This window comes from Triticum urartu, chromosome 3A (genome assembly GCF_056163025.1).
Source record: "Triticum urartu cultivar PI428250 chromosome 3A, HENAU_Tu73, whole genome shotgun sequence".
Lineage (NCBI taxonomy): Eukaryota > Viridiplantae > Streptophyta > Magnoliopsida > Poales > Poaceae > Triticum > Triticum urartu.
Window position 1 is genome coordinate 533,042,404 of NC_141875.1, and position 11,842 is coordinate 533,054,245.

Here is an 11,842-nt window from a genome sequence, read left to right on the forward strand (position 1 = left end):
CTTAATCACAACTTCATTAAGTTGAGATTATGCTTGAAGTCTTCAAAGCTTCTTGTGGGAAAGGGCTTTGTGAATCCATCTGCAAGTTGATCTCTGGAATGCACAAAGCGAATGTCAAGTTGTTTCTGAGCAACTCTTTCTCTGACAAAGTGAAAATCAATCTCTATGTGCTTTGTCCTGACATGAAACACCGGATTTGTAGAGAGATATGTAGCACCAAGATTGTCACACCATAAGCAGGGAGCTTGCTTACTTTGTACACCAAGTTCCTTCAACATAGACTGAACCCATATTATTTTAGGTGTAGCATTAGCCAATGCCTTGTATTCTGCCTCTGTACTCGACCTGGATACAGTGGCCTGTTTACGTGCACACCATGATATCAAATTTGGTCCAAAGAATACTGCAAAGCCACCAGTGGAGCGTCTGTCATCAAGACAGCCTGCCCAATCTGAGTCAGAGAATGCACTGACAAGCAAGGTTGTCAGAATCACGATTTTGAATCGGATCGGAGCTTCGATGGTAAGATCGCAAATCGTAGAATCTTCACTATCAGGATCGTAGAAACGTAGATTCTATGAACTAAAATCGTAGAATCATAGGGGTTAGTTTGGATCGTAAAGTCGTAGAATCATATAACAGAATCGCGATTCTGACAACCTTGCTGACAAGAGTGAAGGGTGATTTGCTAAAGTTCAGTCCCAAGTTCAGAGTATCCTTCACATACCGAACTATACGTTTTGCAGCTGTCAAATGAACATTGGTAGGTGCATGAAGAAACTGACAGACTTTGTTAACAGCAAAAGACAGATTCGGTCTGGTAAGCGTAAGGTACTGAAGAGCTCCTACCAAACTCCTGTATTTTGTGTTGTCCTCTTGATTCAAGGGCTCACCTTCTACAAGAGACAGTTTTTCTGAACTAGACAATGGAGTGGGGGAAGGCTTGCATCCCTGTAACCCAGCCTTCTTAACCAAATCAGTGGCATATTTTTCTTGAGAGAGCAGAAGTCCATCTTTGTGCTTCTTCACCTCAATCCCAAGAAAATAGTGCAAATCACCAAGATCCTTTAGAGCAAATTCTGCACTTAGATCCTTAAGAAGTCCTCTGATAGCTTCATCAGATGAGCTGGTTACAATAATATCATCAACATATATGAGAACAAATATGCATGTGTTGGACTTGTTGTAGATGAATAATGATGTGTTAGATTTAGAGGGAACAAAACCAAGTGCTTGCATTTTGTGACAGAGACGAGCATACCATGCCCTTGGAGCCTGTTTCAACCCATATAGTGCCTTATCAAGCTTGCATACATATGAAGGAGCATTCTTACTCTCAAACCCAGGAGGTTGTTTCATGTACACTTCCTCTTCCAGAACACCATGGAGAAACGCGTTCTGAACATTAAGCTGTCTGAGACTCCATCCTCTGGAAACAGTAATATATAGGACAAGACGAATGGTGGCAGCCTCTACCACTGGACTAAACGTGTCCTCATAGTCTATACCATATCTCTGTTTAAAACCTTTTGCTACTAGCCTAGCCTTATAACGATCAATAGTTCCATCAGCTTTTCTTTTAATCCTGAAAACCCACTTGCAATCAATTAAATTTTTACCTTGCTGTGGGGGAACCAAATGCCATGTTTTGTTTTTCTTCAATGCCATATACTCTTCATTCATGGCTTTCTTCCACCTATCATCACACAATGCTGCTTCAAGGGTGTTAGGTTCATCTGGTTCACCTGTGAAACAAACCATACCATACTTGGATATATGCTTGTAGTTGATAGGTAGAATTTTCCCTTGTTGAAGGCGTGTGCGACGTGGCTGCTGAGCACTCGTATCCGCTGCCACAGAGGATCCCGTAGTTCCCAAATCATTGGTTGGACCAGAACCCAAGAGGGATTCGGCAGCAGTAGCAGCAGCGCCACCCATCAGCGTCGGATCTTCTGCGGTTGAAACGCGAGGCGGGACGCCTGAAGCAGCCACAGAAGATCCCGGAGCTGCCACATCCACTTGAATTTCCGTGCCGGTCGGATCTGCACCTGGATCCGCGCGAGTTTCCGCGCCAGGGGCCGTGTCAGGGGCTGGATCCGCGCGAGTTTCCGTGCCAGGGGTGGTCGGGCCCGCGTCAGGCCCCGCGCCCTCCCTGGACCGCGTACCTTTACGCCTCTTGTACGTCACCGGTTGGATGGGGTGACGCGCAACTTCTGGGCCACCTGGGGCCGGCCAAGTGGAGGGCGGCGATTGGCGCGAGCAGGGGAGCCAGCGCAGCCAGCGGACGAGGCCCGCGTGTCGCTTGTGGGACCGGCGCTACGGGAATCGGGGAAGACTGCATGCTCGCCTGCGCCTGCGTTGGGCTGCGATCCCGGAGCAGATCTAATTTGCTGCCCCTGGACAGATCCCGAGGAGGATCTGTCTCCTCTGGTGGGACACATAAAATATGGTCCATCTGAATTTTTTTTCAACAACAATTTCTTCATGGATTTCTCCTGTATCATCAACACAAAGCTCATGCAGATCATTAGATGAGTTAGTCAATAATTGATCATCAATATTTTGCCCCCCTTGATCAAAACTAGTGAGATGGGAAGGCAGAAGAAGGATTTCTTTTCGAAGAAGAGCGCCAGCATTGGGGTGAAGATCAGCAAATGGGAATTTGGTTTCATCGAATACGACGTCACGTGAGATGTAAACGCGACCAGTGGAGACATCGAGACATTTTACACCTTTATGCTAGGCGCTGTATCCTAGAAAGACACACTGTTTTGATCGAAACATGAGTTTGCGATTGTTGTAGGGACGAAGGTTTGGCCAACATGCACACCCAAAGACTCGAAGAGATTTGTAGTCTGGTTTTGTGTGAAGGAGGCGTTCTACCAGAGTTTCATTATTAATGACACGACTGGGTAGCATGTTGATAATGTGAACATCAGTGATGAATGCTTCATCCCAAAACCTGATCAGAGGCATGGAGGCTCCTGCCAAAAGGGCAAGACCTACCTCTACGATGTGTCTATGCTTGCGTTCAGCTGAGCCGTTTTGCTGGTGAGCATGTGGGCATGATACTTGGTGAGAGATACCAAGGTTTTGGAAGAAGGAGTTCAACTTTTCGTACTCCCCCTAGTCTGATTGGACAGCGATGATTTTGCTGTCAAACTTGCGTTCAACAAGAGCTTGAAAGTTTTGGAAAACTTGAAACGCATCTGATCTTCATTTGAGAAGATAGATCCAATCAAATTTACTGTAGTCATCAATAAAACTGACATAATACGTGTGTCTACCAATAGAGTGTGGGGCTGGACCCCAAACATCAGAAAAAATAAGTTGGAGAGGTTTGATAGAAACGCTAGTAGAAACGGGGTATGGTAATTGATGACTTTTTGCTCGTTGACATGAATCACAAATTGTTTCAACATGATGCTCAAACGGGAGCTTATTTTTCCTAAGCAACTTTTCAACTAAAGAAAAAGAGGCATGTCCTAAACGATCGTGCCATCGTGTGGACGTAAGCTTGATAGCACCACAAGCTTGTTTATTGAATCTTCTAAACTCTGGAATCAACGGATAGAGCCCTCGAACACATCTACCGCAATAGAGTATTTCCCTCGTTGCCTGATTCTTGATCAAAAAGAAAAAAGGGTGAAACTCGAGAAAAACATGATTATCGATGGCAATGCGATGAACAGAAAGAAGATTTTTATGTGCTAGGGACATGCAAAAATTTTCTAAGGTGTAGTTTACGTCTAGGGGTACGAAATATTGAGTGACCAACATGACATATACTCATACCTTCTCCGCTAGCAGTGTGGATTTGATCCTTGCCACAATATTTTTCCTTCAGGGTCACCTTCTCGAGTTCATTGGTGATGTGGTTTGTGGCCCCACTGTCGACGTACCAATTTGTGTCGACGCTGTAGGACCCATCAGCCGCCGCAGCAACCTTGTCATCATCCTGGGAATCATCATCATCCTCTTCGTACCTGTACCAGCAATCCCTTGCTGTGTGTCCAGGTTTCCCGCAGATTTGGCATCGTGGAGTGTCGGGGCGCGTCCTGTTGCCGCTGCCACGACCGTGACGGCCACGGCCTCTGCCGCCCGCGCGCTGAGGAGAGGAGCCACGGTCACTGCCGCCGCCGCCACCAGATCGCCCTTTGTTGTGAGGAGGGCCACGTGAACGGGAGCCGCCACCCCGCCCACGCGACGCCATGTTGGCTGAAGATTTGAAGCCGTCGCCGCCGGACCCGTGGTAATGAGCCATGCGCTGGTCGAAGTTGGAGAGCATGGCGTAGAGTTCATCGAGTGTGACGGGGGTGACACGAGCATCGAGAGCAGATACCAGAGGCTGGTAATCGGTGTCTAGCCCGTGGATGATGTAGGAGACTAGTTCTTCATCCTGGATGGCCTTGCCCGCCGTGGCTAGTTCATCTGCATATCCGCGCATAGCAGCAAAGTAAGAGGCAACCGAGAGATTACCCTTCTGCGCGTTGATGAGGGAGGTGCGGATGTTGTTGATGCGGCTCGCCGAGTGCGACGAGAACATGGTAGCGAGCGTCGTCCAGAGCGCGCTCGCCGTGGTGACCGTGGTCACCGTCACCAGAACCTCCTTTGTGAGGTTGGCCAGCAGGAAGCCAAGGACCTGCTGGTCCTCCCGGACCCATACAGGGTGGAGAGGGTTGGGTGATGAAGTCTCCTTGCCGTCTTTGGTGGTGATGAGGAGTTTCGCCGGCTCCGGTGTGGTGTCGTCGACGTAGCCGTAGACGCCGGCGCCACGCAGTTGGGGGGTGAACTGTGTTCGCCATAGCACGTAGTTCGTGCGGGACAGCTTCTCCGTGACCTGGCTATTGAGGTTTGAGGAGGAGGCACCGGAGGCGGAGGAGGAAGACATGGCTAGGCTTAGATGGATTCGACAGAAGCTTCAGATGGGAAAAGGAAGGCTCTGACTACCATGTGCGATAGCGGAAAACGTCTTGCCTCTCTCGAGGGATGTGATTCACGTTATAAGGAGAGGAGGGACGCGACCCCAACGATCGATACAAGGAGATCAGGACGATCGGTACAGAGAGGGAATCTCAGGAGAGATTACTTGTAGAGGAGATAAGGAGATAGAGATAGTTACAATTGTAATATGTTTAAACTCTAACAACCAAATCTATCTCTATGCCTAACACCTAACACCAGCCGAACACCACCTCCTGGTTGGGATCGTGACATGTATGTAACGTTGTCTAACAGTCTCCCGATGTTTGTCTGTCTAGACGCGTGCTGTTATAATAATTAGATAACACCCCGTGCGTTGCTGTGAGATTTTTAGCAATAAACTGTGAAATGATATGTTGCTAAAAGGTAAAAGGTAAAAGAATCTATTGACATGGAGGGTTTGCTTGTGTTTGATGATGGAGAGGGTTTTTCATGTGTTAGAAAAGATTCAATGTGATGGACTTGCATGTGATTGATGATGTGGAGGCTTGCAATGTGCTAGAATGAAAACCACAACAACAGCGCAAGCGCCCCCACCCCCCAAGGGAATCTTCAGTATGTTCCACATGATATACATCGCAACAATAGTCGTGCATTTTCCCTCCTTGCATTTTGCCATTATCTTGTTAGATCATTCCACCAGCCTCCTAATAGACGGAGCCTGTTCGGCAATGGAATGAATGTTCAGGTAATGCCTTTTGTCTTCACCCTACGATAAAACATCATGGTAAAATTACGATTCACCGAGTATGTGCAAGATATATTGTCCCTTCTTCATAAAATAATCTATCAACCATACAATCCTACAATTGACATATCTTCACCATCGACCTTCCCACACTTGACATCGAGTAAATGCGCGACGAAGAGGCTTGACACCATAACAAGGCATGGGCTTTTTTTGCAATTAACAAGGCATATCCTCTTTGGCATGAGGTTTGACACCATAGCAAGGCATGAGGTTTGACACCATAACAAGGCACGAGGTTTGGCGTCCAGTTGATGCGCGATGAAGAGAGGTTTGACGTCCAGTTGCTGCGCGATGAAGAGAGGTTCGAGACCATAACAAGGCATGGGCTCTTTGTTGTGTCGACTTGTTGAGGTGGCATAGCAAGGAATGAGCTTGAGGTGGGACGATGTGTGAGGTCTAGATCAGGGCGATGTGCGAGCTCAATGGCCGGACCATGTGGGAGGAGGGGGAGTCTCTGCCCTCTGATAATAAAGTATTAGGGGTATAAAGTGAGACCTACCAAGTATGTGCAAGAAATGTTGTCCCCCCCCCTCCCGCCACAAAATAATATACCAAGTACTACCTCCGTCCTGGTTTATTGGTACCCATTGTATTTTGTGCAATATGTTCATGCATGTCACCAAAAATTATATCATTGAAAACTATGTTCAAATACGAATCCAATGATATAACTTTTGTTGACATGCATTAACATTCCATTAGTTAAATCTTTAGTTAAAATTTGACATAAATTATAAAGAGGACCAATAAACCAGGATGGAGGTAGTACCAACCATACCACCGTATGATTGATATAGCTTTGCATGGACATCCCTACACTTACATTGAGTTGACACACAATGAAGAGGTTTGACACCGTAACAAGACATAGACTATTTGTTGCGTCGAGGTGTTGACATGGCATACCAAGGAATGCTTGAGGTTGGGACGAGGTGTGACTTGTGAGCTCTAAACCAGGGCGATGCGTGAGCTGAATCAACTTGTGCCCTCTGTCCGCGCCCTCTAATAATAAACATTGGAGGTAAAAAGTCATGTCCGCGCCCTCTAATAATAAACATTGGAGGTAAAAAGTCATATGTAAGAGTATATGCAAGATATATTGTCTCCCTTCTTTTCAACAAAAGAACCTATCTACCATACCATCATTAGCTTGATATACAACTTTAATTTGCCATTTCTTCTTTTCCCTCGGAAAAGAATACAAGGGCCCTCTGGGTCTGGTAAGCACTACCACTACGAAAAAAGAACAGCACCGCACATGCCACAGAGCTCACACACAACTTTGCAACCTTCCTTGCCTTTTACTTTGGCCGACGGTGGCTCGCATACCCGACCTAGCTAGCTAGAGCAGCCCGCCGAAACCACCAGGTGTCCCGTGTGACATGGCGCTCGCGATAGAGCGCAAAACTTCGCGCCTAAGAAACATGCATGGCAGCTCGGCCCAAAGTCGACACGCAGCGGAATGGTCGGAAAGAGCGGAAAGGAGAGGGGAGAGGAAAAAGACGTGGCCGGCCGGCTGCCGATATAAAGCATATAGCCGGAGGAAAGCTCACGCCGCACTACTTCTCTGGCGTACCCACACATCAGCAGCTCTCGACGTCGGACACTCAACTCGAGCCAGCTAGCTGAAGAGAGCGCGCACTAGCTCGAACCCTCCACGAACACTTGGCCGTGACGCGCGCGGGGTCGTTATGATGCGGAGTCCGGTGTTCTTGCTGCTGCTCTTGCTGGCCGTGTCCATCAGGGGATCAGGTGAGCGAGATATACTTACGTGGATTTCGCTGTTGTGGCGCGGTGGTGAGTGGCTCTGAAGCTGTATGTGACGCCGGTTGTGTGCGTGCGCGTGTTTCGGGCGCATGCAGAGGCGGAGTGGTGCGTGTGCAGGTCGGACGCGAACGAGACGGCGCTGCAGGAGACGCTGGACTACGCGTGCGGGCAGGGCGCGGACTGCGCGCCGGTGGGCACGGGAGGGAGCTGCCACAGCCCCGACTCGGTGGCGGCGCACTGCTCCTACGCCGTCAACAGCTACTACCAGCGGAACAGCCAGACCAAGGGCGCCACCTGCGACTTCGGCGGCACCGCCACCCTCTCCTCCGCCGACCCCAGTACGTGCCGTGCCTTCTCCCCGCCCCTTGTAACTCCATCAGCATGTTTTTTTGGCAAAGGGACGATCAGCATGTTTTTTTAGTTCTATCGACCTCACCTCACCATGCATATGTGTTTGTAACTGCTGCAGGCTCGGGGACCTGCAAATACCCTGCAACCGCAAGGTAATATAATCCCTTGTGCCCGGGCAAATCATAACGAGTACTTACCAAACATTTATCATTGCATGATGAGCTGACGTATTTTCCCTATGTAAATTGCGCAGTGCTGCAGGGACTAGCACAGGGAACGGCACGGCGACAGGCACGGGCACCGGCACCAACTCTTCTTCCCCGGGCTCGACGAACCCAGCTACGCCCGGCATGGGAGGGAGCTTCACCACGCCGATCGGCAGCGCGTCCGGCCCTACGGCGAGCATCATAGGCCCGGAGAGCAGCGGTGTTGCCGCCGCTGCGGCCGCTTTTGCTGGGGTCCGCGGCCTCGTCGGCGTCGCCGTGGCCTTCGTCCTCGCTTTCTAGGTGCGGTGTTGATCATGAAGCAGCGAGAAACGTAGTGCATTCTTTTTAATCATCTCCAATCAGTGCGTTGTTGCTTTGGTGGAGATGTGGCTGTCGTTCTGCTTTACTAGTGTTTGTCTGTGTACGTCTTTCATGCCCTTTTAGTCCATGTATATGGAGTTTAATTTCTTTGCCTCATGTCGATGTCGTACCTGTGTCCCGTGAAACAATTTGCATCATGCATGTGATGTTACTGCATTTTTTGCCTGGCGGATGATGTTATTGTGCCATTTTTAAAAAACCAAGCTCACTTTATATACTCTCTCCTTCCATCTATATAAGACCTAATCCGTCTTTCAAGACCGTCTTTGACTATTCACAAAATTAATACTACATGAAATATATAATGTGAAAATTATATCATTGAAAGCTCCTTTTATATACGAATTTAACGATATGCTTTGTGTAAGTTGCATGTCATATATTATTGCTCTAACATTTAGTCAAAGTTAGCCTTGAAAAACATATTAAGCCCTATATAGATGGAAGAAGAGAGTATCCAAAACGGGATTGCTAAGATTGAAACTTAATTAAGTTTCAGTCGAGGTGGTGCACGAACTAGACATGATGTCCAAAATTACTCAGAGCATCTCCATTGAGAGGCCTTATGTAGGCGCTTAAAGAGGAAAAGATATTTAAAGAAAAAACTGTGAAGCGCCTATCAGAACATCTATAGCCGGATATGTCAAATAGGTTCCCTAAACGTCCGCGGGCATGCCCGTGCGCATCCACATACATGTAGTGATCGGACATGTCTCAAATTTTAATAGTTGCATCCGGACATCTCATACTAGATCCTCAAATCCATACAAAGACATGCAAACTAAATAAACATATGTACTACGTTGATCACCTATCTACTCGTCATCGGAGATGTCGACGATCTCCGTGCCCGGCTCCGGCAGCATGGGCAGCAGCTGCAGCTCTGGTTCGCCCGGCTGCTCCGCTCCGGCCTCCTCCGCCTCTATCTCCGCGTCGACTTCGGCGAAGAGCGCGTCGGACGCCGCCTGCTCCTGCCGGAGGAACGCCCGGTTGGCCTAGATGGACTCTAGGATGGTCTGCTTCTCCGCCATCTTCTCCGATTGGGCGATGACGAACTCCGCCTCCGCCTGCTTCATGTTGAAGCCCAGCAGCTCCGGCTCCGGCTGCTCCGCCTCCTCCACCTTCATCGGAGCCAGTTCCTCCCCCTCCTCTTTCCCCAGCTGCTGATCCTCCTCCTCTAGCTCCGGCGAGTCCGGAGGCAGCCCGACAACGATGCAGGCGGCGCGCGCAGCCTACCTCGCCCGGATCTTCTGCGCTCCGGTGTGAGCATTGCGTAGTAGGTGATCTTCCTCCAGACCATGGCCAACTATGGTTTCGTGCGGCGAGCCGGAGCGGCGCCATGCGGTGTTCACACCACGGCGACGGACGCGGCGTCCATTGGACCGCCGGGTTTCCGGGTGTTATCGCGTGGACACCGTCGTCAGACCGACGTGGCAGACGCGCCCGGATGCCTCATATCCGCCCCATATTTGGGCCGAATATGAGAGGTGCCGGTCAGCCCGGGCATTTAAGACCCGTTTGAGGGGTCCGTCTGGATAAAAAAAATGATGACCGGTCAGTGACCAGACGGACCGCCGAAGCGTTTGAAGCCGGTTTATAGCGCATGGCTATAGATGCTCTTAACCCGACGCCGAGGGCTAGCGATAGGCGCTAAACTAGCCATCGATCAATCACTGCACACACACGGTTTCTATAGGCACGAAGAAAAAAAATGTTAAGAGCATCTCCACTCGTTCGCTCCCCAGAAGCCACTTTTTCAGCCGGTTGGGGTCATGCCAGCGAAAATTTTGGCGGCGGGGGGGGGGGGGGGTTCAACTGTGCCCCCACCCAACACTAGAAGACAAGAGAGATGAGAGGAAAAAGAGATGAAGTGGGTGAGAGGCATGCACGTGAGTGGGCTTGTTGCATGCAAGAGAGAGAGAGAGGGGAAGGAGAGAGAGGGAATGGGAGGCTGATAGTGGGCCTGTTGCATGCAAATAGTAGCGCCGGCGCCTACGACGACCCCCGGCTCCCTGGGTTTGGCCTGGGGTTGCCGGGGCTAGTTTTGCCTAAATCCGACGCAAAACAACGTCTTGAGGGCATGGATGAGACCTTTTTTTACCAACGATGCTAAAAAAAGGTGCTTGGGGGGCGTCTTGGGGTCCCGAGTGGAGATGCTCTAAGCGGCCGTTGGTGGGGAACGTAGTAATAATTCAAAATTTTCCTACGTGTCACCAAGATCAATCTAGGAGATGCTAGCAACGAGAGAAAGAAGTGCATCTTCATACCCTTGAAGATCGCTAAGCGGAAGCATTACAAGAACACGACTGATGGAGTCGTACCCGCGGCGATTCAAATTGCGGAAGATCCGATCCAAGCGCCGAATGGACGGCGCCTCCGTGTTCAACACACGTACAACCCGAGCACGTCTCCTCCTTATTGATCCAGCAAGGCGAGAGGAGAAGTTGAGGGAGAACTTCGGCAGCACGACGGCGTGGTGGCTGTCGAGCTCGTGGCTCTCCGGCAGAGCTTCGCTAAGCACTACGGAGGAGGAGGTGCTGGAGGAAGGAGGGGCTGCGCCAGGGAAGGGGTGCGGCTGTCCTCTCTCTCCCTCACTATATGTAGGGGGAAGGGGGGAGGAGGAGGCGCCCTAGGGTTTCCCTAGGGGAGGGGCGGCGGCCACAGGGGAAACCCTAGATGGGTTTGGGCGCCCCCACCCCTAGGAAACTTGCCCCCCAAGCCGGGAGGGGCGGCTGCCCTAGGGGAGGCGCCCCACCTCTCCAGATTATGTGAGATGGGGTGGGAGGGGCACACAACCCCTTAGTGGGCTGGTGTTCCCCCTCCCCTTGGCCCATAAGGCCCCCCAACGCTTGCCGGGGCCTCCGGAACTCCTTTCGGTCACGTTGGTCGTCACCCGGTACTCCCAGAACAATTCTGGACTCCAATACCCTTCGTCCAATATATCAATCTTCACCTCCGGACCATTCCGGAGTTCCTCGTCACGTCCGGGATCTCATCCGGGACTCCGAACAACCTTCGGTAACCACATACTATTCCCATTACAACTCTAGCATCACCAAACCTTAAGTGTGTAGACCCTACGGGTTCGGGAACCATGCATGTTGGGGAACGCAGTATTTCAAACATTTACCTACGATCACGCAAGATCTATCTAGGAGATGCATAGCAACGAGAGTGGAGAGTGTGTCTATGTACCCTTGTAGACCGAAAGCGGAAGCGTTTAGTAACGCGGTTGATGTAGTCGAACGTCTTCGTGATCCAACTGATCCAAGTACCGAACGTACGGCACCTCCGCTGTTCAGCACACGTTCAGCTCGATGATGTCCCTCGGGCTCTTGATCCAGTTGAGGCCGAAGGAGATTTCCGTTAGCACGACAGCGTGGTGACGGTGATGATGAAGTTA

The 11,842-nt window shown here is 50.2% G+C and overlaps 2 protein-coding genes and 1 pseudogene across 2 annotated transcripts; 1 reads left to right on the forward strand and 2 right to left on the reverse strand.

Annotated features, from left to right (window-relative positions):
• Positions 1 to 16: 16 nt before the first annotated feature.
• LOC147980393 (uncharacterized) lies at positions 17 to 4,891 on the reverse strand. The gene is made up of 6 exons (XM_087515593.1): positions 3,796 to 4,891; positions 1,673 to 1,745; positions 1,262 to 1,585; positions 894 to 1,126; positions 254 to 451; positions 17 to 93 (listed from the first exon to the last, which is right to left on the reverse strand). Exons 1-6 carry the CDS (start codon positions 4,889 to 4,891, stop codon positions 17 to 19), a joined length of 2,001 nt encoding a protein of 666 aa, XP_087371719.1.
• A 2,381-nt stretch (positions 4,892 to 7,272) lies between these two features.
• LOC125548664 (PLASMODESMATA CALLOSE-BINDING PROTEIN 1-like) lies at positions 7,273 to 8,595 on the forward strand. Its single transcript, XM_048712227.2, has 4 exons — positions 7,273 to 7,486; positions 7,597 to 7,839; positions 7,971 to 8,004; positions 8,106 to 8,595. Exons 1-4 carry the CDS (start codon positions 7,426 to 7,428, stop codon positions 8,356 to 8,358), a joined length of 591 nt encoding a protein of 196 aa, XP_048568184.2. The 5' UTR covers positions 7,273 to 7,425; the 3' UTR covers positions 8,359 to 8,595.
• A 659-nt stretch (positions 8,596 to 9,254) lies between these two features.
• Positions 9,255 to 9,566, reverse strand: LOC147980394 (uncharacterized; annotated as a pseudogene).
• Between the last annotated feature and the right edge of the window lie 2,276 nt (positions 9,567 to 11,842).

Bases quoted from the DNA above. Each gene is read 5' to 3' on its own strand.
- LOC147980393 (XM_087515593.1), bottom strand. From the start codon at position 4,891: ATGTCTTCCTCCTCCGCCTCCGGTGCCTCCTCCTCAAACCTCAATAGC. The intron at 1,586-1,672 runs GTATATGGCATT...GTGGGTTTTCAG, and splicing joins AAGAAAGCCATGAATGAAGA to GATTAAAAGAAAAGCTGATG. The intron at 1,127-1,261 runs GTATGCTCGTCT...TATTGTAACCAG, and splicing joins AAACAGGCTCCAAGGGCATG to CTCATCTGATGAAGCTATCA.
- LOC125548664 (XM_048712227.2), top strand. From the start codon at position 7,426: ATGATGCGGAGTCCGGTGTTCTTGCTGCTGCTCTTGCTGGCCGTGTCC. The intron at 7,487-7,596 runs GTGAGCGAGATA...GGGCGCATGCAG, and splicing joins CGTGTCCATCAGGGGATCAG to AGGCGGAGTGGTGCGTGTGC. The intron at 7,840-7,970 runs GTACGTGCCGTG...TAACTGCTGCAG, and splicing joins CCTCTCCTCCGCCGACCCCA to GCTCGGGGACCTGCAAATAC.